The 27,674-nt window shown below is 36.0% G+C and overlaps 1 protein-coding gene across 6 annotated transcripts in view; it reads right to left on the bottom strand.

Annotated features, from left to right (window-relative positions):
- Positions 1 to 5,864: 5,864 nt before the first annotated feature.
- FGF12 (fibroblast growth factor 12) overlaps positions 5,865 to 27,674 on the bottom strand; it is a 527,041-nt gene continuing 505,231 nt past the window's right edge. For all 6 annotated transcript variants that reach the window (XM_063442786.1, XM_063442787.1, XM_063442785.1 and 3 more), the window contains 2 exons: positions 18,408 to 18,606; positions 5,865 to 6,304 (listed from right to left, as the gene is read on the bottom strand). In XM_063442786.1, the coding sequence (XP_063298856.1) occupies positions 6,186 to 6,304; positions 18,408 to 18,606 (318 nt within the window). In that variant the 3' untranslated portion in view covers positions 5,865 to 6,185. The remainder of the gene's footprint in view (positions 6,305 to 18,407; positions 18,607 to 27,674) is intronic.

Here is a 27,674-nt window from a genome sequence, read left to right as displayed (position 1 = left end):
TTTAACTTAGTCACATCCAAACTGTTTGGAGAAAAGATTAAGGCTGCAGCATCCACGACTGACTTCTTCTGAATTCTATAGCATTGCTTTTATTATTGATGATCATAACTGATGATGACTGATAGATGATTGACAGATGCAGAATTACGCCATAGGACAGATAAAGATGTTTTCCAACTGGTTTATTTAATAGTACATTGTAGCTTACATTAAATATCAGGAATCGATTTTCAAAGTTTGACAAGCTTATTTAAAAAGGTTTTAATCATTACATATTACATGTTTTTAAAAAGAAATAAATAACTAAATAAAGCTTTCTCTGGCATCAGTACTTTATATCTATCTTCGCCATTTCATTTTTTTTGCGTGCTATTTATATTACACCATTACTTTAAAAATGCTCAAGACAGCCGTAGCTACATCTGGTTGGAAGTTCTGTTGAAGATCACCTTTTTATTCCCACTACTATTTTAATTTTCGCACAAGTGTTTTTTTTAATAATTACATTTCCCTATTTTTCATGTATTTATATTAATTGTCTAGAGGGGGGTAATATTGTCAGTACAAACATATGATAGAAAATTAAACAATTATAGTGACCGGCTTATGGCCTTAGAGTTATCTAAAAAATTATAGAAACAAAATGATTGATTTCAGAAATGTTAAACGAGAAAAAAAGATTGCAATACACACATTAAGTTCAGTTCTAACAGTTGTCATGTTACCTGTTCCAACAGAAATCTTTATAATAGACAGTAAACAGATAATCACTAGTTTAAGGAAGACTATCTGCTGTGAGATGGAGAGGCTCCATCAACTCTTTGAAATGACTAGATCCCCGTATTTCCATAAATAAATGGTTAGTGTTCTAATACCAGACAGGCAGCAGTTATATTATCATTATAAATAATGCACAGAAAGACAAAACACTCAATGAGTAAGTACTCACACCCTTTAGTAATAATCCAACAAGGATTTCTGTGTTGGAGATGTCACTCTGGACTGTTTCCCATTTGAATGTTTTCCATGTTGCACATGGTTTGGAAGTTGTCATTTTAAAGCCATTGTCATATGTGGTATAATAACTTAGAGTCCTATGGTGCCTGGATTTATATATTAAACCTTTGGCCATCACTATACATCATAAAGATATACTTATATTTTAAAAAAAATCAACCAATGTTAATAATCGATTTTAAGAAACAATATCATGCATATATATAATATATACATATTAAATATTGAGACAAGAGACTGAAGTTGGCTTCTCTTCCCATATGTTTTTAAAAAAAAGTATTTTATGGTCTATCTTCCAGATGTAGAATGCATCAAAAGTATTTATATGAAAAATATTCCACTTGTCTCCTCCTTGACATATGACCTAAGTCACATTAATTTTGGGTATGTCATGCATGTTTGATCAAACATCAAACCAAAGTGCAGATTAGGTGGTAGACGGGCCACAGTATCATAAGTACCAGTGTAGGTGCATACATTCTTGAAAGGGTGACAATTTCTGATACAAAGAATGTTTATTCAACATACTTGATTTATAGCAAGGGTAACCTGGAAATAGTACATATACCATAGAGGGCAACCTTTATTTGTGTCCTGAGACATTGAAGTCCTGTGTTAGAGCTGAGGACTTGTTCACTTCTTCTCAGGTGCTAGCAACTTCCTTGGGTGTTTTTTTCATTTGTCGTGTAAAAGAGAAGTTGTACATTACCAATGCATTTTCTCCATCCTAAAATTCTAAATGTCTTGGGCCCATGATCTTACTGTTGACAGCATGACTATGTCTTGAGCAGGTAAAAAAATAATGCTAATGAGTGAGCTTGGCATGAGCCATAATCAATGACTCCTTTGCACATTGAAACAATTTGCAATATCTTGTTATAAATTCAGACTTTTTTTGCATCTTTATAAAACCTAGAAAATGGTCTTCTGAGAAATCTTGCCCATGTCAGGAATAGTTATTTAAAAACAATGTATTTCTAATGTCATTTTTGCTACTGCACCAACTCACTTTACAATTTGAGATTAAACAATGTAACTTTCAATAAATGCCTTTCACATCATGAAATTAGGAACAAAGGCACATTTAAATTCTACAATTTATTATCTGTGATATTTCTTTCAGTCAGCCTAGAATTGCATATTGCATTGAGCTTCAAGTGAACGCCATTGAACAGTTTGCGCTAGGTTATATGTCTCAAAGATTTTATAATTTCAATGGTTCTATTTTATATATGTAATAAAGGGACCTCATGTTGTTTTTTTATTATACTTAGCATTTGCAATAAATAAAAATATATTTTCTAACAAAATAAAACTGATATGCTATAATTTACTTTGTAAATAATGCACTCATATGTACAATGTATTACCCGCAGTGCAGTTGCAATATGTAAGGTAAGTAGTCTAGCAGAGAAATATGGATTCCTTGTAGATTTGGTTTGCAGTGACTGAAGGGGCGCTAGACTCCACTGCCTACTTAACCACATATATTAAACCCCTGTGAGATCTCTTCAACACCATACACCTTTAGAATATGTATTTGAGAAATGAAAATGACTTTATATCTATAAAAAAAAAACACCCTAAAGCATTTTGTTCATAATAAGGAAAACAGTAGATAATAGTGAATGAACATAAAGTGGCGGGCACTTCCACCACTTGCCCTTATGGCTGAGCCTCCACTGTTGGTTCATTGTGTGGGGCCTAGAGTATTTACAGTTTAGAGCTTTACAATGAGAGTTTTCTTTTGTAACAGTTCAAAGGAAAAACTAATATTAGAGTGAACACTAAATATCCATAAAGGCCAGCTTTCATCAAAACCATCAATATATGCAAAATATTCAGGAATGGGGACTTTCTATATTTGCCTCTGTGTGTGATAAATGGTTGCCTATGATTGTTAGAATATTGTTGGACGATATCTATATACTTTCCTTAGTGGTTTATATTGTCAGGGCTGCCCTTGTATGACTTAGATCTCATACAGATTTAAGAAGGAATGAGTTCCAAGAGACATTTGTGGTTACACAATGTCCCTTTCTCAGATGACAGCTGTGCAATAAATGAAAAGAGCAATTTTAATTTTGAATTGCGCAACAAAAAAAAAAAAAAAAGAAAGAATATAAAATCACGAAGCCTTGGGTATTTCAGTGGATTAATTGACTCTATATCATTTGATAGACTATATCTATATGTGAGAAAGTGATATATATATTTATATTTTTGTTTGTAAAATAAGGATACAAACAAAAATTATTATTCTTCAATACACTAGCTTAACAATACCCAACAGGTATACAAAAAAAAATGTGGTCTTGTTGATATATAATTATAAGTAGTTTATACCAATTGATTTTGAGACAGAAACTGAAGTGGAAGAACTGGAATCTGTGAGTCTGCCTGTGTGCTCTACTGATTTACTGTACAAAGTTTCGCAAAATAGAAACACTGTCTGGGTTTGCTTTATTTCAAAAAGAGGCAAAAAGGTCTGGCATAGTCATTTGTACCTTGGGATGCGTATTACTCATCTTAAATGCATTTTAAAAGCAAAAAAAAAAAAAATCATAATTAATATGGACAAACAGTACTAATGTCCTCTAGCTACTCACAAAACAGAATAACGTTGAAATGGACCTTTTTTCAACAGAATTGTGGATAATATTTCTTTCAGGTAACTTAGCAAAATTTAAGCTATGCAACATGCAAGCTAAATTGCTAGTAATCAAAATACTTACCAGACTTTTTATTACTTGTGTCTACATAGTAGTTAGCAAGGATCAGCATATATCCCATTGTTTAAATAGTTCAAGCATTATATTCCGTTGCTTAGAAGTCACTCCTACACTGGTTACACTGGCTAGTTCCCAGCTTTATTCTTAGCATTGTGGTGAAATGTGGTAGTAAGCACAGGCAAATTTATCGCATTGCCCCCTTACTGTAAGTAAGCAGTAAAACATCTTACCTGGAGTCTGTTGGACACCATTCCTTGCCTACAATGCTTCTGACAAGAGAGCCAGAAGCTCACTGAGCAAAGCCCAGTGTTGCAGGATTTAGCTCATTGGCTGAGAGTGTTAAGATAATTCTCTCAGCCACTAAGCTAAACCTGCACTGCACATCTTAACTTAGAGCTAATGGAAGTTCCTACTTAGGTGGCAGTTAAAATGTTATAAAACCATTTGACTACTTACAATCAAGGGCACCAAGGCACTCCTGGCATCATAACCACTATAGCGCGCTGTAGTGATTCTGGTGCTGGAGCATTCCATTATTTTTCCCACAGAATAAAAAAAGTTGTGAAATCTGACATTTTTTTGCACACACATATTCCACAAGCTATGATGAATATGTTCCCAGATCACATTATGTTGATGAATGGAAATCAATAATCACTGCTTGTCCTATGGGATTCCCTCTTTAATAAACAAGAGGGGACCCCACAGTACTTTTTACGATCCACCATGTGAAAGTCATTTATGCTGATAACTAATTACCAATTACTGTCTACAGGAGGATTCTAGAATCTACTTTTAGATAATTTGTTATTGAAAATGTAATTGTACTAAAGTTAATAATAATCTGGGTGGGCAAATTATGGATTGTTATATGCCATTTGACCATAGCTCCCTTCACCACATTAGTTACAGTATGTTGAAGGGTTGCTGGTTCTGTTTGTCAGTCTACAATTGTGCTATTGATCCTTGTCAAATGCAAAACTATAGTGTATATAAAGGTGAATCTGGCTCAAACATTGGAGGATTCTTGGTTGCCATATTGCTTATTGGTTCTTAGCCCTTAATCATTGGAGACCCCAATTCACCTTATAAAAACTATAAAAAATATATGTCCAAACTACCACTGTCAGGTGACATCTACATATGGCTTAAACATTCACTGTTTAGTGAATCATCCCAAACACATGTGTTCAAAAACTAAAAACTAAATTAAAACCACTATTATCTCCAGCTTTATTTTTACAAACAAGCATAGTGATCACTGTAAAACAATCTTGGCTTATTCTATCTCTTGATAGTGAATGGCAATTTTTTTTTAACTTTCTCTAGAACTGTAGTTGCTAAATTGTCTCATCACCATGTTTATTTCCATTGGGTTTGTGTGTGCATACTTAATCTGTGTGGATGGATATATATATATATATATCCAAGTAAGATAATAAATATAGCGTTGGTTAGTTTCCATTTTTTATTGAGTTTTAGTTCCCAAGTTCCTGTTTTGATACTAGGTCTGTTGTAGCTACATGGCTTGTTACAGAACTGCATGTATTTATGTACACACATACACCCAAAGAAAATATATATAAAAAAAATTACCTAATTTAGAAAAAAAAAAAAATATGAATATAATCTTTCTGTAAATGTAAGGGGACAACCACAAAACCAGAGAATATGCCATCGATTTTTCTAGTCATTTCTTTCCATTTTGGGGTAGTCTATAACATTTTAAAGTGGTAAAACATCCCAGTTAAACAAGTAATTTTGCCAGAAATCCCCTTATCTTTGGAATGTTTTGAAAAATGTGACAAGTTGGTCAACTAATGAATTCCTCCCATTAGGTCAGGTCTAATGACTTTCCTTGTGTTGAATTTCTGGCCCAAGTCCCCAGTGAATGAGGACTCAACCTATTCTACAAGAAGAAGAAAAAGAAGAAAGGGAAGATATATTACTATATATTTCAGTTATATCATAACACTAGAACTAAAGAGATATATTTAAATAGAATAGAAACTATCCAATTTTGTATACCGAGCAAAGTTAATTTATTAGACTTCTTCTATCTGACAATTTATTGTATGTGTGTGTTAAATCACTCAACATTTGTTTTCCAGCACGTTTCTTTTAAAGATACCATCTTTATTGTGTTTTGTGTTTTTTTGCTTTTCTTTTTTTATGTAGAGATGGGAATTTACTTGGTCACACAGCAAACTTTGCATAAAATATGAATGGAGTCCAGATTCAAAGGATTTTCTTCAATTTTTTTTTTTTTCTGGTTGGTTTAAAACATTGCACAGGCAATTTAATTTCCATTTCCTTGTTCTATCCAAAGAAGAAAACATTTGAGTTCAAAAATGTAGTCAACAGAACATTGTCAGTTTATGTATATAGCTTCAGGCTTTCCAGAGGGTTTACTCTCAGCACAGGGCACGTTCTTGGCTATGTTGATTCTTGGTTTACAACTTTTCCACCATTCATGGTTGGTGTCCCTGAACTTTTTCTTGAGCGTCCTTGCTTCTCTCCAATTTCATGCAGTGATGGTTCTCTGTACATGCACACTGCAAAACAAATGAAGACAATTAGTTCTTGCAAAGCGAGGGGTCAAACTTCATTGGTCCCATTAGCATTTTTTGTGCTTTCTTTCCAGCTAATGAATCAAAAGACCTCAAGACATATAATTTCACTTTTTGTCGCTGCAGGAGCTGAAAACAAGAAGACAACTAAAACTGTTTTAACTTATTCTTGTTGTATATTAAAAATAACTAATAGTTGACAAAAAATATTTTTTTATTGTGTCTAATTTGACTGACTTATATTCTTACAAATTGAAACAAAGGATTGTATAATTTGACCTTCACGACATTCTTTGAAAATTACTATGCAAACAAAGTGAATGTGGAGTAAATAAGATTTGATTTAATTTTGGAATATACTAGCTGAATCTATATTATATGAATCCATGAGATAAAGTATATTAACCACCCCCAAACTAACTTACTAACATCCTCACCTTCAACAATCACAGTAAAATGAAAGTAAAATCAGAAAAAAATCTAAATGTGTCAAAACGTATTTTGCATACTACAGATGGAGTCAGATAGTTCAGATTGCTGCATCAGTTATTACCTCTAGGGTGAGTGCCATTTTTGTAACTCCAAGGAACTGACTTAAAGAACCAGTTTAGGCACCATGACAACTTCATGGAAAGGAAGTTCCTATGGTGATTTCCTGGCTCCTGTTCACCTACAGGAGTTAAGTTGCAAATGACTGGCTTAAAGCAGTTAGCTGATGCCCTAAGCCTGTAAGTAGTCACCCATTCATAAAAAGGTACATACCTTTTTATGAATGGAAACTAATGATTGCCTTAGAGCATCAGCTGACCACCTGTATCCACCAAATGCTGTGCAATCTTCTCTGTGCAATCAATTGTTTACTAAAAAAAAGTAAATGTTTTACCAGGGAGAAAATACATAAAATGTATCTTGTTTAAAAACATGCTCTGCAAATTCATTGCATCTCCCTCAGAAAGATTAAAGTCTGTGTTCACCCAGTGTAAATGGAAATTACATTGATTTGAATAATTAAAACTCCAACGTTCCCATTTTGGGAATTTGGGTCTAAAATTTGCAAACCCTTAGTCTATTAAACATAATCATGGGTTTATAAAATAAACCCCAAAGTGTTGAAGGGCACAGACAACATACATCTATATAGAACATTCTAAACAAACATGGACATTGTCTGATAAGATAAACATAGATTAACCCAAGTAATGAAAACAGGAAACGTTCAACAAACAGCAATTAATAAGGATACAACACCAAAGAATTTCTAGACACAATATAATGTCTACAAAGTGTCAGTGTTTAAGGCTGTGTTTAACCCCTTAAGGACACATACCATGTGTGACATGTCATGATTCCCTTTTATTCCTGAAGTTTGGTCCTTAAGGGGTTAAAGGATCCCTCCAGGTTGCCGTTGATCTTACTTTGTTAATATTTTTGAATACATTGCATTTAATAAATACAGACATTATCAGGAATACAGTTGACAGCAAATCATAATTACAAATAACAGTTATAGACATAAACATTTGAACGTGTTAAAGGTAAAAACAATTAAGCAAAAGATTTCATAGTTCAAGGTAATTTTGTAAAATAAATATATTTTATTTAACTCTATATGGTTTTATTTGTTAACTTATACCAGTGAGTATGAGAAGTGTGAAGTTTGAAAGGCGAATAAATAAATAAAAAATGGGCTAAAAAAGGCAGTGTTTACACTAAAAAGCCTGCCAGGGACTAGCTATAGTCCTTCCTTAGTCCGTCTCATATCCGTTACCGCAGTGACCATTTTACTTATACCTGGAAGGTAGCTAATTATTATTATTTATTATTTATATAGCGCCATTAGATTCCGTAGCGCTGTATGCCAAGGTGTAATACATAAGTACCGTTAGCAACTATTAGTATATATGTGCTATGTGATCTGTGATATTATATGTTACGATGCTTCATTGCATTATCACTTTATATCACTGTAATGTTTAGCTTTGTATGCAATAACTCCCTATAAAAGATAGGAAGAATAAAGTATGTAGCCAAAAACTAGCTATTATATAGAGCTACAGCAGACTTGTCTACACATACATACATCACTGGTAAGTGAATAAATAAACTCACTGCACTGGAAAGATAGTGCAGACATGAAAAAGTGTAATGGTTTATCCAAGGAAATTGATTGTACGCCAAATGAATAATTACACTGTAACAAAGGAATAAGGGTTTCCCTGCTATCTGCTTTGCCCATAAAAAGGGAAAGGAAGAAGCAATGTGTTGTTGTATCAGGAAATTCAATGAACTAATTTACTTTCTTACATGCTGTTTGTTACCAAAAAGCTTTTAAATGCAATTACAGTGAATGAACTAATTTGCTGGCTAAAGCCTTCTGCTTATTGCCCTGCTGTCTGGAAGAAGGTGAGTTTAAAGTAAATAAAATGTTGATTTTTAAACACATTACTGCTTCCTGTGCTTACTATGGTTTTGCATTACCCACTGTGCACAAACTTGAATCCTAAATTAAAAGGAAACAAATGAATAAATGTGCTATTGCTAACACTAAATACCCTAAATGTTGTATATGTACAAAAATAATTGTTATACACTTCTTGTTGTACTTAGTAATATCATTAAAGGAACATTATAGTGCCAGGAATACCAACATGTATTCCTGACATTGGGTTAATGCATCTCTATGAGGAACGTTCAGCACCTTCATGCAGAGCATTTAGATGCTGAACGTCCATGCTGCAAATTGTGTAGCACTGACCCAGGAAGCACCTCCAGTGGCCGTCGGAGTGACTTCCACTAGATGTGTTACTAGGCAGTAATGTAGACAATGTCTTTTAGAATAAAAAACAGCTTTTAAATTAAAAAGCTTGCAGGAACAGGCTATAGATACCAGAACAACTTCATTAAGCAGGAGTTGTTCTGGTGACTATTGTGTTTCTTTAAATAATGGTTTATTTTTTATTGAAGTGCAACTTTTGTCTGACAAGTTTTAATTGCTGATTTTGTATTATTTTATATGTGTACTGCTAGATACATTGTTTGCAATTGGACATTCCAGGAACCCTGACATCGCATGTAATCTTTAAGTTGGGTTTGAGTTACTTATGCTATGTTGGATGAATGTTTTAGTAATATTTGGTTTAAAAAAAGGATGCTTAGCAATCAGTAGAGAGAAATTCTAGCAGCAAACCACTGGACCAGAAGGATGACGTTCCACTGCAACTAACTTTCATGGTTAGAGAAGGGAGGTGCAGAGAGAGTCACAAATATAAATTCTAAGGCACCAGGAAATATTAAATTTCATTGTGACAAATGGCAATTTTAATGTGACTATGATGGGCAATGTGCTTGAGGCTAGGATTATATTTAAAATCTGATGAGGAAAAGGTTTACATTTTAAAGATATTTTTTTAGTAAAAAACTCATCCATGTGATGGCTTCTTGTAAAGAAGAAGAGCAAGTTCAGGTCTACAAGATGTTAAATAGTATGATAGGTGTTTATTTTAGGTAAATGTTTATACACAGCTGTCTACTGGCAAATCTAACCTTGAATTTCCTAGTCTTCATAACCGGAAAATTGAAAGCAATGAAATGTGTATTTATTTATTTACTTTTTTTTTTTTTTTTTTTTAACAATTGGTGAGGATTAACAAACAGTTCAATTCTGAAAATGAAGCAAAGTGGAGGAATTTACTATGGAAAAAAGTGGTACCAGTAGATGCATTACATGGGGGACTCCTCCCCTTTTACATCTTTGCACTATTTTGAAAACATAAGACTCTGATAAATGTCCCCAATGAAGGGCAAAACTACCCTGTAGTATCTCTGAGCATCAGTTTTGCTGAACCTAGGTTTAGCAACCTGTATTATATATAGTAAACACGGTAATGAAAAATAAACTTAAAGGGACACTATAGTCACCAGAACAACTACAGCTTATTGAATTTGTTCTGCTAAGTAGAATCATTACCTTCAGGCTTTTTGCTGTAAACACTGTCTTTTCAGAGAAAATGCAGTGTTTACATTACAGCCTAGTGATAACTTCACTGGCCACTCCTCAGATGGCTGTTAGAGATCTATCCTGGGTCATGGCTGCCTAAAATGCATCCAAACATTCAGTGTCTCCTCCCTCTGCATGCAGACACTGAACTTTACTCATTCATTGATTCAATTCATCTCTATGAGGAGATGCTGATTGGCCAGGCAATTCAAGTGTTTGAATTGTGCTGGCTCTGCCCCTGATCAGCCTCTTTGTCAGTCTCAGCCAATCCTATGGGGAAGCATTGTGATTGAATCAGGCCACCTCTTCTGATGATGTCAGCAGACAGGTTGCTATTCGGAGGCAAACAGCATGCAAAGCTACTGCTTTGAGGATTGAATACAAGTAAGATTTTGCTATATCTAGGGTGGCATGAGGGGCCCAGGGGGTCTAGATGGTGGTTTTGACACTATAGGGTCAGGAATACATGTTTGTGTTCCTGACCCTATAGTGTTCCTTTAAATCCTGTAATACAAGTAAACACAGATGTTTGCTACAATGTATGCTGGTTTCCTGAGCTGGGCAAGTTTTTCCAAATGTTATGACTTTTCTCAGCACACACTAAAAGCACAGTTTATATGCAGAAAATTAACCTCTAACATGGGGTTTTAATAAATGATGGATGTGTCAGGGATAAAAGGAAAATGCATATCTTGTATTTTCTGATGTAAATAGGAATGCTTAATCAATCCCCTGTGACTGTGATTTGGACCACAGTCAGAGGGGGTTTTGCCACAGTGATGTCAATTTACAAAGAAGAGTCACCAAAAAAGAACAAACTGTTTTTGCAGCAAAGTTTCATCAATATTAAATTTACAAGATTATGTATCTGAGCTCTGTCACCATAAAAATGGTTTGTACAAATATCCTATTAAAAACTGGGCAAAACTGGGCAGGGCCTGGTCATCATGGTGTATAGCATAGTGTGTACGCCTTAAATAATGCATAAAAACCTTGGTTTTATGGGGGGATTTTAACTTCAGAAGTAGCTTAAATGAATACTCACCTGTTCCTGTCTGCTGGGGAGCATTCTGGAGTACGTTTGAAGCTCCGCTTCAAAGCCTGAGGCCAGGAACTGTTTTGCAGCCTATATGCCTGGAGTGATCTGTGTAAGGGAGAAGCGGCCAATCTCCCAGCATGGAACCACCAGCGTTTGTGACATCTGCAGCTGCAGTCCCCCCTACTCCTCTGGATTGGTGGAGGTTATCCTGGTCCCCACCAGAGAAAATCTGCGGTGATTTCAGAGGCTATTACTTACCCTGATATTGCAAGACCTGTGGCATATTCAAGATGGCCGCCACACTGAACCAGCACTCAATACCACAATGGGAAGCAAAGCTTTAAGCGCATGTGCGCCGCCTTCAGGAGCCGGGTCGAGTCACGTTTGGAAAAACAAATACCTCGTCTATGGAGGTCTCCAGTGGCGTCTTGGCGCACAACTCTCCTTCTGGGTTGACAGCCGGTGTGAAAATTGTGTGCATCAGCCATCCACGGCACTACGAAACTACCAGCGGTGAAGGAGTAACTTTCTGTTACTTTGAGGTTTAAAGTACCATATTATCTGAAGATATATGTACTTAAAATTTATTGGGCGCGGTATACGCCATTTTCTTTTTTGTCTGTTCATTCACGAGGTTTTGGAAGCCACACAAGTAGGTCTTTCAAACTATAGTGAGCGTCTATTACCCCAATCTTTTTTACTTCTCTTTTTAAGAATGTTAATACAAAAGAAACAAAACCGAGGAGAGGAACTTGGTGACTCTTCAGTGGCATTCTGGTGTCCCAGCTGGTGCTCTGGTAGTCTTGATGTAGACAGGTTTCAAGTATAGTGTTAGAGCAACCAATCTGTTAATTTGAGATATGGCATTCTCTGTATGTAGCAGATTGAACGTACGTGTTTAATCATTGTAGACATGTTGCTCATCAGGTCGTTAATGATGTCTCTTGTGTGTTAGCCATCTGTGTATCACTGTAAATTCTGTATTGCCATTGCTGTGGATCATGACATTTCTTTGAATCTCTATTTGACTATGGTAGATGAGTACTGTGCAAAAGTCATGTATAAACCTCTGAGGTTTCTGTGACTCATGAAGAGGGTGGAGAGGTGGCTCTTTCAACCTTTCAGGATACTGGAGAATGGTGGTGCAAATATTAATTCACTGAAGTAGTGACGCAATGAGAATTCTGCCACATATTGAGGGTTTTTTTGTGACAATGATGTATAAACTGTACTGCTGTGGATTGTGATGGGTGTTCAGCTATGTGTTGGAAGGAGCTGCTTGAGGATCCAAACAGTGGAGGTAGTCTTGGTGGTTATGATGAAATCAAATGAAGGGATCATAGAGTTTGGTGTAATTCAGTTGTTGTAGTGTATGCATTCATTCTATTTACCCTGGCATTGCAGCTATTCTGAACAGCCATGCGTCCTCCTCCCAGGAATTAGTTGAAGAAGGGAACGAAACACAATGTTAATTGCAAGGATACAAGTGAAGCTACCTAAAGCTATTTAAAGCTGGCTGTTGGGACTGTATTAGAAGTACTGATGTACTATGAGAGGTAAGCTGGTGTCTTTACTGGTCCTATAGGAGTACAAAAGGAAAAAGATAATTATTTTGGCTAATAGGCTTGGTTAACTGATCCATATTTCCTGTTTGTATGGCTCTGTGCATATAACATTACCAGAGCTCAACTATTACATAAGTAGAATGTAATCTACGCCTGCTACTTCTATTCTTTTATTAGTTTACGGAAGTATATCGAAAAAAAAAAAGCAAAACTAAAATTTTGGTACATTATGATAAAGTGCATTACGCAAGACTGAAGCAGAAATGCTACCCTAAGCATGACTTAAATACATAAAAGCACATCAGCTTTGAGGTGTCCTCTTTTTCATAAAACAGAAATAGTCATTTTTATAAATCAACCTTGTTACACTTCACCAACTGTCAGACAGACAGTCCTGTTACTTCCTGTAAGTTTTAGCTCAGAGGAACTAAACTCTACAGATCAACTACTGCCCAGAGCACCTGTCTTGCAAAGACTTATCAATGAACTATAATACAGAAAGTCTGTGCTGGGGAAGAACGGGAAGGCATGTAGTAGCTGCAGTTACTCAACAAGCTATTGAAAGTCAAGATTACATTCATATACCCCCCAAATAAACATACAAAACAAATCACATGCATATTTTATTTGGGGGGTATACTGACTACAGTGTTACTTTTTAAATTGAGTTCTCCTTTAACAATAGTATAGAAGCAGACAAAGAGATAATAAAAATGATGCAGTAGACATTTACCATAGTAAAAGATAGAGGTTTACCATAGAAAGACCATTATTTCTCAGAAGGTAAACATGAAATGGATTAATGAATGGGCATTAATCCTCAAATAAGTTGTCTTGGACCATCTTGCTTTTCCATTTTTTTCACCATTACATATTTTTTAGGGATTTCATAATCCTCTTGTAACATCCATTCTGCAACATCTTTTTGTGCAGTCAGTTTTATTTTCCTATATGGTCTTCAACAGGGCAATATTTGCAGCACTAGTGAAATTATGCCACCTCTTGGCTCTTCTTCTCCACTCTTTCAGCTGTAGTCACCTGCCCTCCAACACTCCACCACCACCATCATGTCCAACCAGAACTCAAACGTCCTACCTTCCTGTCTGGAGATACCCTATTCTGTCTCCTAAGGCCTTTCTGCCTTCCTACTACCTCTTAATATGTTGTTAAGTTCCCAGTCACTAACTTTGCGCTCATTCAATTTCACGCAGTCACTTAAAAATAAAAAGTATGTCTGTGAATATATAGGTATGTAAATCTAACTGCATACAAGTATTATGGAAGATAAATGGACTGGAGAGTTTGGCTTGGATGGGTGATCGTTCAGATTGACAGAAGTATGAAGTATAATATAGAACGTGAAAGAGCCTGAGTCTGTTATCCTTCTCATTACTGAGAAGCTACGAAGTTTGGATGAATTAGATGGGTGACTTGAAAGAAAGTTGTCAGCTGAGTGTGTAGTGGGTTCGCTGATTCCAGTGATTCAAACAAACCCGAAACGTATCTTCTTTGATGAATTGCCTATGTGTAATTCATGTTTCTGTTTAACAGTTTTGGTAGTTATGGATAGAGGGTTAATAGTTGATGTGAAACTAGAATAGAAAAGTAATCTATATACAGCTTTGAAGGTGTAAAAACCTCCTAAATGAACTATACTGTTTGTAATATGGTCTTGTTCTAGCCAGTTTTGGCCAGTTATTTAATTTGTCTTAAACCTTGTGAAATACATGAACCTGACTTTCCATGTGAACACGCTACTGAACTCTACTCTGATCAATTAACATGTTATCATGAACAGCTTAACTCCCCATCATTAGAACAATTTATCAGTATATATATACATATATATATATATATATATATATATATATACTGTTCTATGTATATCTGTAATGCAATTTGTTACTCTGCACGTTGAGCACAAAGCTGGTGTAACTTACTGAAGTGGAATTTATATTGCATCATAATCTTTGTCAGTTTATGATATAGGTTTGATTGGCAACATTTAATTTGAAAATTGCTGCAGCTTATTATCTACACTTCTTTGATGTTACTGACTCACACACAAGTGATTGTTGTTTTCCAGATTTCAGACAGGACTTCCCTTACTCATGAGGTGTCTCGATTTGGCACACTTTTTAAAACCCTTTGCTGTGTCAGTAAATTGCACAGATTTGGATTATTATTTTTTATTTTTATTTTATTATATTCTTTATTTTTACAGTGCATAGTATAACAAACAGGTTTGCAGAGACATTCCGTGAGAGTATACATGACAATAAGAGATTGTAGTTGGTACATAAAATGTCAGGATTACGGCACTCTTTATAAAAAAAACTGAAAGAGAGATACTAAGGCTTTAGCATAGAACTGTAGATAGATAGTTGCATGTGATGATACCACTGGGTGAGTAGCATTAACAAATACAGATAATCCATTAGGGTCCCCTGAAAGAGTGAGTATTAAAAACCTATAACCCAAACATGTATGACTTGCTAATGCCCAGTACTGGCTCACAATTAGAGAAAATGTCATAGGGCATTAACTAGATAGGGAAGACAAGAATCATAAGCTACAGGCCTATGTATACAGCTTATCTCCTACAGATTAACTTGGGTCCACTCAGCCAATACCCGTGGATGGGAAGCTATTGATGAATGGATACTAGTGTCTATCACAGGGGTTCTCAACCTTGTCCTCAAGGACCCCCTACCAGTCCGGGGTTTAGGGATTACCTGGGTGTGTCTAAGGTGTTTAGAAAAAGAAAAAAAAACACCTTAGAGTCTATCAACTCATGGAGGGTATGCTGTGGGACTGATCTGAACAGCCGCAAAAACAATATTCCAGATCCACCGTGTTGCGACTGGTCTCCCACCATGCAGATAGTGTTTGCTGGGGCACGATTGCAGGGTGCAGTGAACGGTAACAGCTGTGGCCTCCGCCTTCCTTCTGGATGCCACAGCTATGTGCCCCCTGCGTCTGGCGTTTGAGCCTCCGTCACTGCAAAGTCCCGTGCTGGCCGCGTTGGCAAAATCCCTCCATATGGCGATGATCCACCAACTGGAGCCAGGGGATTTCATCTGGGTTTGTAGGAGTGGTGAATATGCAAGTGTTCAGCTTCGCCCAAAGCTGGGCACACAGCCTGTCAAAGGCTTTCAGGAACAGAGCAGCATAGGTAGTTGGCTGTGGAAAGGACTGTGCAGTCTGTGGCACAACGGCCATCTTGAGCAGTAGGCCACAGCCTCGTATGTCACCTGGGTTACAAGGCCACTAACAGGAGGCCACAATAATGTGCCAGTGGGGACCGGGATAACCCCCACTGGTCCAGAAGGATGGGGGAACAGGGCTCAATAGCGGGGCTTTCCAGATCCGGGCAGAAGATCGTCCGCCTCCCTTACGTAGAGTATGTCCGCAGGCCACAGAGGTTAAGCCCAACAGGGAAGCTGCCAAAGTGGGCTACTTGCTTAACAGGGTGCTCCTCTGCATTAATGTGCAGGATTATGCCAGAAATAGAGTGTTTGAGTCCAGGATTAGGCTATTTAAAAGTTTGACATGAGGAACTCCAGTATTATGCGACCATCTTGGTCGGCTATAAGGCCCCGACCCCCATTGCACAGATTTTTATCTTTATTATATGTTTCTATCATTTCACACACCTGGGGTTCTTATGAGGTGAGGCATTTTGGGCTACCCATTATGACCTTATGCCAGCAAAAAAGTACATGTAGATAGTGTCTGTTAATAGCCACAAATTGCTAGACACTATTATAAATGATAATTAGAGATTTTTTAATGAGTATGTAATGCACTGTTAGACAGCATATGTTTAAATTGTAATTTACATCAGCTGCAATTACAGCTGTATTAAATAAAGATATGAGGCTCTTCACTTTGCACTTTTTTACTTCTTCACTGTAGGCACAAGAATAACAAAAGTCACTGGGCTTATTGCCAGGTTTTGGTGTAACGAATAATAAAGCTGTAAGGAGTGATCACGTTTTTTTTCTACAAATCAGTCTTGAGTTAGAAAAAAAATGCAATCTAGCTGGTGTTAGATGATGAATATGTTACAGTATACAGTTGGAAGTTGCCAAGGAATGACTGCAGCATTCTGTTAGGATATCGGAAAACAGTACATGAATTAGACATGACAGAATTTTCAAGAGAAGTATTGCAGACACCAATACAACACTCATGTGTTTTATCGCTTTTGACCTAATTAATTAGCTGTTTAAAAAAAATAAAAAAATCGGAATCCCAAGTCTGCCCCCTCTGTATTATTTATCTTTTGTTATGCTAAGCTCTGCTTTTCTTCAGAGAGTTCATAAGTTAAAAGCTTATAACTGCACTAGAATTCCTAGAAACCCTTCCTTTGAACAGAACTGAGGCTTTGCACAGAGTGGTTTGAAAAATACTAGTCAGCCACTTCCAGGCTGCACAACGTGCAGGCAGAGAAATTTATCAGAATATCAGAATATTTTCTCTTCTATAAATCTTTTAGCATCACATTTCTATTTTCTGCAGAAATAGTTTGACAGCAAGTGCCTCATTAGCACTTTAACCGTTTCAGTACTGGGTTTCAATGTGTCTAATAATTGAAGCTCTCAAGAACATAATAACACGTTGCTGTTGGACCAAGCTACTTCCATCTAAACCTATGTAATACTTGGTTTTGGGGTTTTAATAGATATAGTTATGTGTTGTGAAAGTGAAGCAGGTGTCTATAGTGGTTTAAGTCATACTTATGGATTTTATTAAATGACTAATTTAGACTGATTTGGCTTGTAAAGAAGCTCTGCCACTTTTAAGGGTCTTTGCATATTTTGAAAAAAGGCATGAAGGTGCAGTTCCCGCTTGGTGTGCGGTAACTTGGGAATGCAGCAGAACGTGGATATACTAACCTGATGCTATTTCCCACCGTTGACAAAATCTCCTTTCTTCAGCTCCTGTTGCTTGATCTGACAGGAGGTGTGTCAATGGTGTACTCTCCTGCATGCACAAGGAGCAACACCAGTCCCTCAAAAAGATCTTGCAGGATCCTCCATAGTTCAAGTCTTATGATTCACAAAAAGAAACCTGATTTCCAAAGCTGTCAATAACAATGGAGAGGGGAACTGACAAATCTTGACATTGGCATTTTGTCAAAATCAGGCTTTACCATAAGACAAAGTAATCGCTGTAGTATCTTATGATATCTTTTGACTGATTTGACATTTCTATGAAATTCCAAGGCAGTCAATGAGCATATTTCATAAAGATTCTGTCTTTACTGAATAGCCCATATTTACAGTCTGGTAACTAGTAACTTTTTAGCAACCCTGGATGGATGAACAGTGGTCTTGGCCTGAATGGTAATCAAACCTGTCTCCTCAAACCTTCTCAGAAACTGTTCATGCATATACCATAAAAACTACAAAAGGTCCAGTAAATTATAAGCATTGTTTAACACTGAAATAGATATCCTAAACAGTGGAAAAACAGACTCACCTTCTATAGGTTTTGGTACAAAATGTGATGATGGTTTGGTCTTTTTCACTCTGTTTCCTTTCATGATTTGACCTTCTTTACTAAGTCCCAGGAACCACTGACGGCCAGATTCCTGTTGCCGATATATTGTCGAAGAATAAATGACGTAGTAATTCTCAAACACAGACTCCTTAAATTTGCATTCTGGGGTAAAAATATCCTGTGATGAAAAGAATAAAAGCAGCGGTAATAATAATAATAATAGTAATATATACTTATCTAGTGCAAACCACAAACAAGACACACATCTCTTTAAAAACTTTGTCTGATAGAAAAATAATAACATTTTCCATTCACATAGTCAAACGTCATGAATAATGACCATCATAGATTGCTTTGCATCCATTGATGTCATTACTTATTTTATTTAGAAACAAACAAACCTTGCTTAAATCCATATTGAATACCTTTCAAATGCGTATTCATTTGTAGCTTTGAGTTCACCTCTGTAAAAATACAGGGTCTTGTAAATGCCTACAATATGGAAGCCTGTTAGTGATACTAGGCTGCCACGACATTGAAAGTGTTTAACTGACTTACGGTACACCAATAGTCTCTCTTTAAATGTGTTACCCTCATATTCAAAAACCTCCATTTCCTTGCTCAACCCGACTTCTCCTCACTTATCTCCCACTCCACTACAAGCAACCTTCTCTGCTCCCTCTCTTACCCAACATGAATCCATCATGTGTTCCCTCATGGTTTAGCCCAGTTTCCTTTTTAGACCCCTACCACTGGAACAAGCTCCCTCCAAACATCCAATCTGCCACCACACTTTCATCTTTTCACAAACTTCCAAAAGCACACCTCTTTATTGAAATATCCAAGCCACTTCCTAATCCAATCCCTCACTTGTCCCTCACAGCTAAACACATCTGACTGTATTAACCTCATTATTCCATAATCCCAAATTATTCCTGTCCCCAAAATGCAACTCTTCCATATAAATGCATATTTATTCTGTTCACATGACCCAAATAAGACAATTCCTTCTACAATAAACACTCTTCTCTTCAACGCCACCGTCTATCTCTGTAGGTCTCTGTCCAACAGTTCCACCTGAATACTTGTGTCTCATCAACCTAATTACTTTTCTCTACTTACTGTACTCTCATTGTCTTCTATCTCCTCTATCTTCATAGCTTAGGGACAGTGGAGCATTGATTCTAGATTCGAACTTCATCATAGTCAAACAGTATTGTATACTGACTTTTAAGCAGTACTCCTTTGATTGGAACTATCATGGATACATTTTTTTTTCTCCCTATACATTTCTAAATTCACAATTGTATTTTCTCCCTATACCTTTTTGTCTCAATATACAAATACGCTCTAGCTTTTAAGTTTACAGACAGGATTCTCTTCTCCTTTTATCTTGGTATATATACTTAACCCCGGTCTGAACAATTACCGTCACTTTAGCATAAATTGTAAAGTACTGTGGATAAAAGCACTATATAACAACTGTTAAATAATAAGAATACATGAATTAATAAAAATGACATTACAATTGTGACTAATTTGTCCATTATATACATAACATTTAATGAGGGCCTTTTCATAGTTCCGATCGCTGGTAAAATACCTTTATGATTATCTGCTGTATCTAATAATGCCTTTGGTTTTACAAAATCTATGCTATTGCTGGCATCTCTACAGTAAAATTGAATGCATGCAGCAGATAGTAGATTAAAAGACATTTATATCCAGAATAAAAGGTGGAAATAGCTGATCTTCAACAAATTACAACCCTGAAAAAAAAAATACAATAAATGGAGTCTAAAAAAAAAAAAAAAAGGATAGAAGTTTGCAGACATTAAGGGCAAGTATTAGTAGAATGTAGTTCAACTTAATGCATGATCTTATATTTTATGAACAAGGTATCACACATGTGCACTGGACGCAGTGGTGTGGGAACACGAGAGAATGGCCTCAATTTAATATTGTTGGATAAGCTTTTTGAATTATTTTAATATTTTTTAATGTTATTAAAATATTTTAAAAAATTTATGTAGTGGTATTTTTATATATGATATATGTTTTTATATTTTAATACGTTGAAATCATCATTTGAAAAGTTTATACAACTAAGTTATGTAAATAATCACATAGAGTTATTTCAATAAACCAAACTGCCTAACATGTACAATTAACTTAACCTGCTATTCTATTGTAGTTGTGATCGTAGTTAAATGACTGGCAACTACTGACTGTTTTCTTACTGACTGCAAGTACTGATTGATTACTTTACCAAGCATGGTGCAATCAATGAGAACATGTTTTGTGAAAAAGTTTAATGTAAAATGTTGGGCTATTATTTACATAAGTTATTGATTGGGTACTACTTAGATAATTAGTACACTAATTTTACAGCCAGTATAAACCAATGTGATATTTTTGGCATTGACTGGTGATTTATAAATAATTTTTTAGTGTTTTTTTTAAGTCTAAAATCAAACAGACTATTTGAGATGTAGGTATAATCTACCTCACATCTAAAGTGCAGCCTAAAAATATTTGCTACAGTGACCGTTTTGTTTAGCCTCTGTATCCCAGCACATTTAATTCAGATATAGAATCATCAGAAGATATAGTGTAGACTAGATCTATTATTTCAAAATATTTATATTCAGAAACCAATAAATGTATTTTTATGCATTGGCCCTCCATTTGAGCTTGATACTAAGCATAGTGCAAGTGGGTCTAATGATGCGCTAGCACTCTGCTGTTTTTGGACAGTTCCAGGGAACAAAGGCCGGACAAGACTCTAATATTGTAACTGCCAAAATTGGGACAGTAGATTGGCCTGGAATGGATATCTATAAATGTAAAGAATAATCAGGCGGATATATGTTTATCAAAATAATACTATAAGACAAAAAAATCATTAAAAACTATTTTTTGATCAGTATCAGTGCCTTAGGTGTATATTGCTACACTATATTTTTTGTTTTTATATACTTTGTATTCTATTATTTTGTCCTCTATGCATGTAATGGGGCAGATAAATCTGTAGTTTGCGGTTTGCTCAATAATGAGGTTCTTGTACATTCTTTTTTGTTCATAAAGTACAGTCAGGGCTAGTAATTCATGTAATTATAAGGTTAAAAATTTAGAATACGCCAATGACTTATCATATATAATACTTTATTAAAAAGTAATGTACTCACAAGCTCAGCAAAAACACAATAAATATTACCGTAAGTAGGCTTATAGACACAATTAAAATAATTTTAGTTTGCATATTGACTTGACGCTAACAGTGGTTGCCCATAGAGACAAATTTTATTTTTTTTACTTTATGAAATTATCAACTACTGTAAGTGTGTTCAATAACACTATTAGTCCAGTAGCACAATAAAGAACTAAACAAATTAAGAAAAACTAAATAAGCTAAGAATAATGTATACATTTGTTACATAACTTATATACAATTGTACATGTGACTTTATATATAAAAGTGTTGTAGCACTAAACAGTTTTATCAATAAGCCACCACCTGGACTCTGCAATTAAGTCCCTATTTAATGTGCTACAATAGACAGCATAGTCTTGACAAAGTCCATTTTGGATGATGTGTGTAGACATCTACCTGTGATCTCTAATTCACACGTTTAAGGCAGACAATTTTCTATCACACTATGAGTATTGATTCCACTATAGCACATATTGGACTGTTAGGACTTGCATCTTATTCAGTAGTCAAATGGACCTATGGAGCAATAAGAGCTTGAAAATTTGCCCCTGGAAAATTTTCTAATATTGGCTTTAAGATTAGCCTTCTGGGTCTACTACACTAGTTTACTGTGTGGCCAGAATTATACCTATTGCCTAGCTTATTGTGTTTAAATGTCTTGAATTTTATTATGCATTTTTTAAGTGTTTTTTTTTTAAATAAATATAAGCATGCTTGTTAAATGCGGATTGTACCTTATAACTTGTCAGTGCTACTCCATTATTCTTAGCTTGTTAAGTTTTTTTTATGCTGTAGTGCGTCACTCTGGTTTGGACATTTTGCACTATAATAGTGGTCTATGTTCTATTTTTAAGTTTTTTTTCATGTATTTCTATATACTTTTTATACTTTTTTTTTTATCCCACTTCTGGTTATACTTTATTTATATTTTGTTCCAATAACACAATACAAACTGATACCCAAGCACAATTAAATTCTACAACAGAATTACAAACATGACATTCTCACTGCATATTGCTGGATGTCTTCACAGTTTTCTTGCCTTTATTTATATATTTTAATTATTTACATGTTCACATTAGCATTGTAGTCATCTGTTTTATTCTATGACATAATTCTTATGATTTTATTGCAGTTGTCAATTCAGCATTTCTGTTCATCGATATGCTTTTCCGCTTCTATAAAAGCAGTATTTTTTGTTGAGCAGTAATATAAAACCATGAAAGTGGTTTTTGAATAAACAAAGAAAAATGTGCTTGAGATACTAAATATTTCAAAGCACTTATAAGACTAAAAGAATGGTTTAACATGAGCTACTGCATTTTTCAGCTACGGAGGGTAAAACTCACTATATAAATGAACCAGAAAAAAACAGGCAAAACCTTGTAACCTCAGCTCCTGAAATACAAACACGGCCATTCCTAAATCATGAAAGTAAAACATATAATAATATGTATATTATATAAGTAGAGATTGTAGCCGTATTAGTCCAGTGATGTAGATGCAAAAAAACAGATACAATTTGTATCTTGTAATACCTTTTTTATTGGACTAACAGACAAGCTTTCGGGAGAACCTCCCTTTCTCAAGCAATTAAATGGCAGAATGAATATGCACAGACACTCCATTAAATACCACATACAAATACACATACAAATACACATACATACAAACAGACAGGCACACATACATACACACACACACGCAAAAATGTTTTAGCCACCCTCCTGTTTCTTACCTTTTAGGTGCAGGAGGGTGACTTTCCCAGGGGTCCAGTGGTGGCTCAGGTTGATGGGAGTCAGAATTCCCACTCAGACTCACTCCTCTGCTTCCTCCCACGCGGGCTCTGTGTGATTGCTGGGAGGAGTGACCAGGGCAGTCACTTCCTCCCAGCATGTGATGTCATACCCATCGTGTGGCCCTAATAGCATGGGCCACTCGATGGACCCCTTGAACGGCGCACTGGCGGCTTGCCACGTGGGCCAGGGTCGCAAAACATAAGAGCGGGCACCTTGTCGCAGGGGTCTGCAGGGCGGCCGGGCACCCTGGTGTGACGGGCAAGGTCGCAGCTGCAACCCCTATATGTACGCCACTGATAAAAGTACTGAAAGGGGGTTTTAAAAATACCCAAGAAAGAAAAGCGTTTGAAACCACAATGATCAAATTGTTTAACACCAAGAATAGAGGACTAACTATTGATTTGGGTTTCCTGTCCCACTAACAACAATTTACATGAACACTCCCCCATATTATCTTACTGTTCTGTCATATGTATCAACACTTTAAAACGCATTCCAATATGTTTATTCTATCAATATACAAAGTACTATGTGTAGACCTATGCTTTCCCATACTCTTATGCATGTATGCTTATATATGTGACTGTGCATCTATATTTGAGTATATATATTCATGTGCATGTATGTATATGTGTTTATGTGTATGTGTATGTATACGTCTTCATGTTTTTATGTGTTTGCATATATATACATATATATGTGTATTTGTGTGTGTGTGTGTATGTATAAAGTGAACCATCTTTTGCACTGTCTGCTTGTTTTTATTCTCTCTCTCCCCCCCCCCCCCCCCCTTCTGATCTTCAGAAAGATATTTATTACCCTCTGCAAGAATGTTGCTATTTTCTATCAAACCTGTGTCTTATCTGCACTCATGTCACTTTAACCCCCGTATTACAACTCAACTTTGAATTCTATGTGTCGTCTTGCTTAGAAATGCTTCAGACTTGAGAAAGGGAGGTTCTCTTGAAAGCTTGTCATTAAAAAAAATATGTTAGTCCAATAAAAAAAGGTATTACAAGATACCAATTTTATCAGTTTTTTTACACATATATATATATATATATATATATATATATTATCAGTATTACTGATAGCAAATTCTTACAATTTACCCACCAAAAATATGCACTATTATTAAAGTCTATAATTTCTACATAATACAGCATGGATTGTGTATCTCTTCATTTTCTGTTGTTTCCAATAAAACAAAAGAGTAAGGCATTTTAATCTGATTAGCTGCTGCTCCAGCAAGTACACCCTCCAGGCAGGAAAACTATTATATGTGAAAATAACTTGTACATGCAGAAATGGGTCAGATTAAGAACAAGTGGTACCCTGTGGCATTAGATCTCAGTACCACCTTCCCATATAAAACTATATTGTATCTTTACTAGGTTGTCAGCAGGGTTACTTGGTCATTTATCCCTGCATCTCTATGATCTTAATTCGAACACTTTTCTGTTAGTATATAATGACTAGCTCATTACCCTCAAATAATGAAAAGTGTGGGTGTGAATGTATGTACGCAATATTTATGAATGTATATACTGTATGTGTGGTGTGGGTATGCTGAATGTGTGAGTGAATGTTTTGTCAGTGTGAAGAGTCATGTACGTATATTAACAATACACTGTAGTCACTATAACCAAGTCATCTCTGTGAATTGGTTATAGTGCCTGGAGTCCACTGGCACTGTCCCTCCATTCATGGTTAAACCATTTTCGAGCCTGTGTGACGGAGGCAGGGATTACACACTTCCATGTAGTCATACCCATTTATACCAGTAATGGGAAAAAACAGTCAGTTGGCATTCTCAGCCAATCACAGCTACCTATTGTTGCCGGGGCTAATACTGTCTTATTAGCCCAAGAAGCACACAGTTGCTGGGAACAGAGTTGAAATGTTAAAAATGGTTTAATGCTGAATGAAAGGACAGTGCCAGGGGACGACTACAAACACTAGAACTATTTAAATAAGATGAAACAGATGCAGTGCATACAATGTCCCTTTAACGAATGCATATGCTATGTGTTTAAATAAATGGCATTACATATTTTAGTGTGTGTTTAAATTAATGTGATGATCACACATAACAATAAACATAGATTCATGTATTATGGTGTGCCTGAATGCATGTGAACATTTATGCATATTTATTCTTTTGTGTGTGAATTCCACTGTTGAGGTGCTTCGTATCTGTGAATGTGGATGTATACTAATTTGTATATATAATGAGTGTGAATCAGTATTCTTTATTCGACTGATAGTGTCAATAAAAATATGTATTGCTTACTGCTTTAAATTTAATTGAATGGTGAAAGGTTTACACTGAAGAGTGTGTGCACCTGCAACTTCCCTCTAAATTCCAGAAACTGCAGAGTAAATCCCTTTACCTGCACTCTTTTGCTAGTTTACTAAAATAGTTTGCTTCTATGGCTGTTAGTGGCACCTTATTCATGACTCAAAATTGGGACCCCATATGATTTACTTCTTGTCTCTTTCGGTAAGCAACAACAAGCTGTTTACTTTAGCTTTATCTCTTTTCCCCAGTGCAATGGAGATACATTTATACTAGAAAAAGTCAATATAAGGTTTTTTGAAAAAAATATTTTATTACTAACAATACTACAGTTGAAGCATTATTACTGAATTAATTTTACAATTGAAGATTGTGCCACCATGAGAATGCCATGTATATAATGTGGACACCTGACAAAAAAATTAGGGACACACTAAACACCAAACCAACTTTAACTTGATGAAGAGGTTTTGGTGTATAGTTCATACCCATGTAGCCTCACTGCTCAATTCTCTGACATTTAAAGGAACACTATAAGGTCAGGAACACCAACATATATTCCTGACCCTATAGTGTCAAAAACACCATCTAGCAGCCCTGGCCCACCATTGCCCCATAAAAAATAGTAAAATCTTACTTGTGTTCATGTCTGCTGATGCTGGCTCTGCCTCTGATTAGCCTGCTTGGCTGACATCATCAGAAGTTATGATCTGAGCCAATCACCATGAGTTCTCATAGGAAAGCATTGGAGTGGCTAAACTTGACCAAACAGCATCTCCTCATAGAGATGAATTAAAGCAATGCATCTCTATGAAGAACGTTGAGTGTCTCCATGCAGTGGGAGGAGACACTGAATGTCAGTGCTGCACACGGTGCAGGACTGCCCCAGGAAGCACCTCTAGTAGCCATCTGAGGAGTGGCCAGTAGAGGGATCCCTAGGCTGTAATGTAAACACTGCCTTTTCTCTGAAAAAAACAGTTTTCTGCAAAAAGCCTGAAGGAAATGATTATACTCTCCAGAACAAATACAATAAGCTGTAGTTGTTCTGGTGACTATAGTGAATCAATGTATCTCTATGAGGAAAATTCAGCGTCTCCATGCAGAGCGTGGAGACGCTGAACGGCAGTGCTGCCTACTGTGCAGCACTGCCCCAGGAAGCACCTCCCATGGCCATCTGCGAAGTGGCCACAGGAGGTATCCCTAGGGGGCAATGTAAACACTGCCTTTTATCTGAAAAGACAGAGTTTGCATGAAAATGCCTAAAGGGAATGACTATACTACATTAAGTTGTAATTGTTCTGGTGACTACAGTGTCCCTTTAAATAACTTGACGTATCCTGAAGTTTACAGAATATCCTATATTATTATTCTGCAAACATAAATATGTACTGACCAAGCAAGGGATGTAATATTTAAAGGGGATTGCAAAACATACTATGTTATAAGAAGGCAATCATTTGGCCTGAAAGTGCCTTAAATCCGTGTTTCTACACCTTTTAGGAAGAAGTACCCCTGCAGGTCTAAATAAATTCCTAAGTAGTTGTGTAGAAAATCTAATATACAGCAAATAGTTACACGCAGATGACACTGGCACACAGTTACATACAGAGTACACTGACACATTTACACACAGAGGGAACTGACATACACATTTACACATAGAGGAAACAAACACACACACATACATAGAGGAGACACTCACTGACAGACACTCTCTCCCTGATTAGACACACTGACAGACACATTTACACACACACATATATTCACTGACACACAGAGGACACTTAAACACATATATACATACACAGATGGCACTGACACACACACTCACTGATTTGACACACTGACAGACACACTGACACATACATATTCACTGACTTACACACACACACTGATTTGACACACTCTGACAGACCCACTTACTGAAAGAAACA

The sequence above is a fragment of the Pelobates fuscus genome, chromosome 2 (genome assembly GCF_036172605.1).
Source record: "Pelobates fuscus isolate aPelFus1 chromosome 2, aPelFus1.pri, whole genome shotgun sequence".
NCBI classification, from domain to species: Eukaryota; Metazoa; Chordata; class Amphibia; order Anura; family Pelobatidae; genus Pelobates; species Pelobates fuscus.
This window is presented reverse-complemented; position numbering and strand designations above follow the sequence as displayed.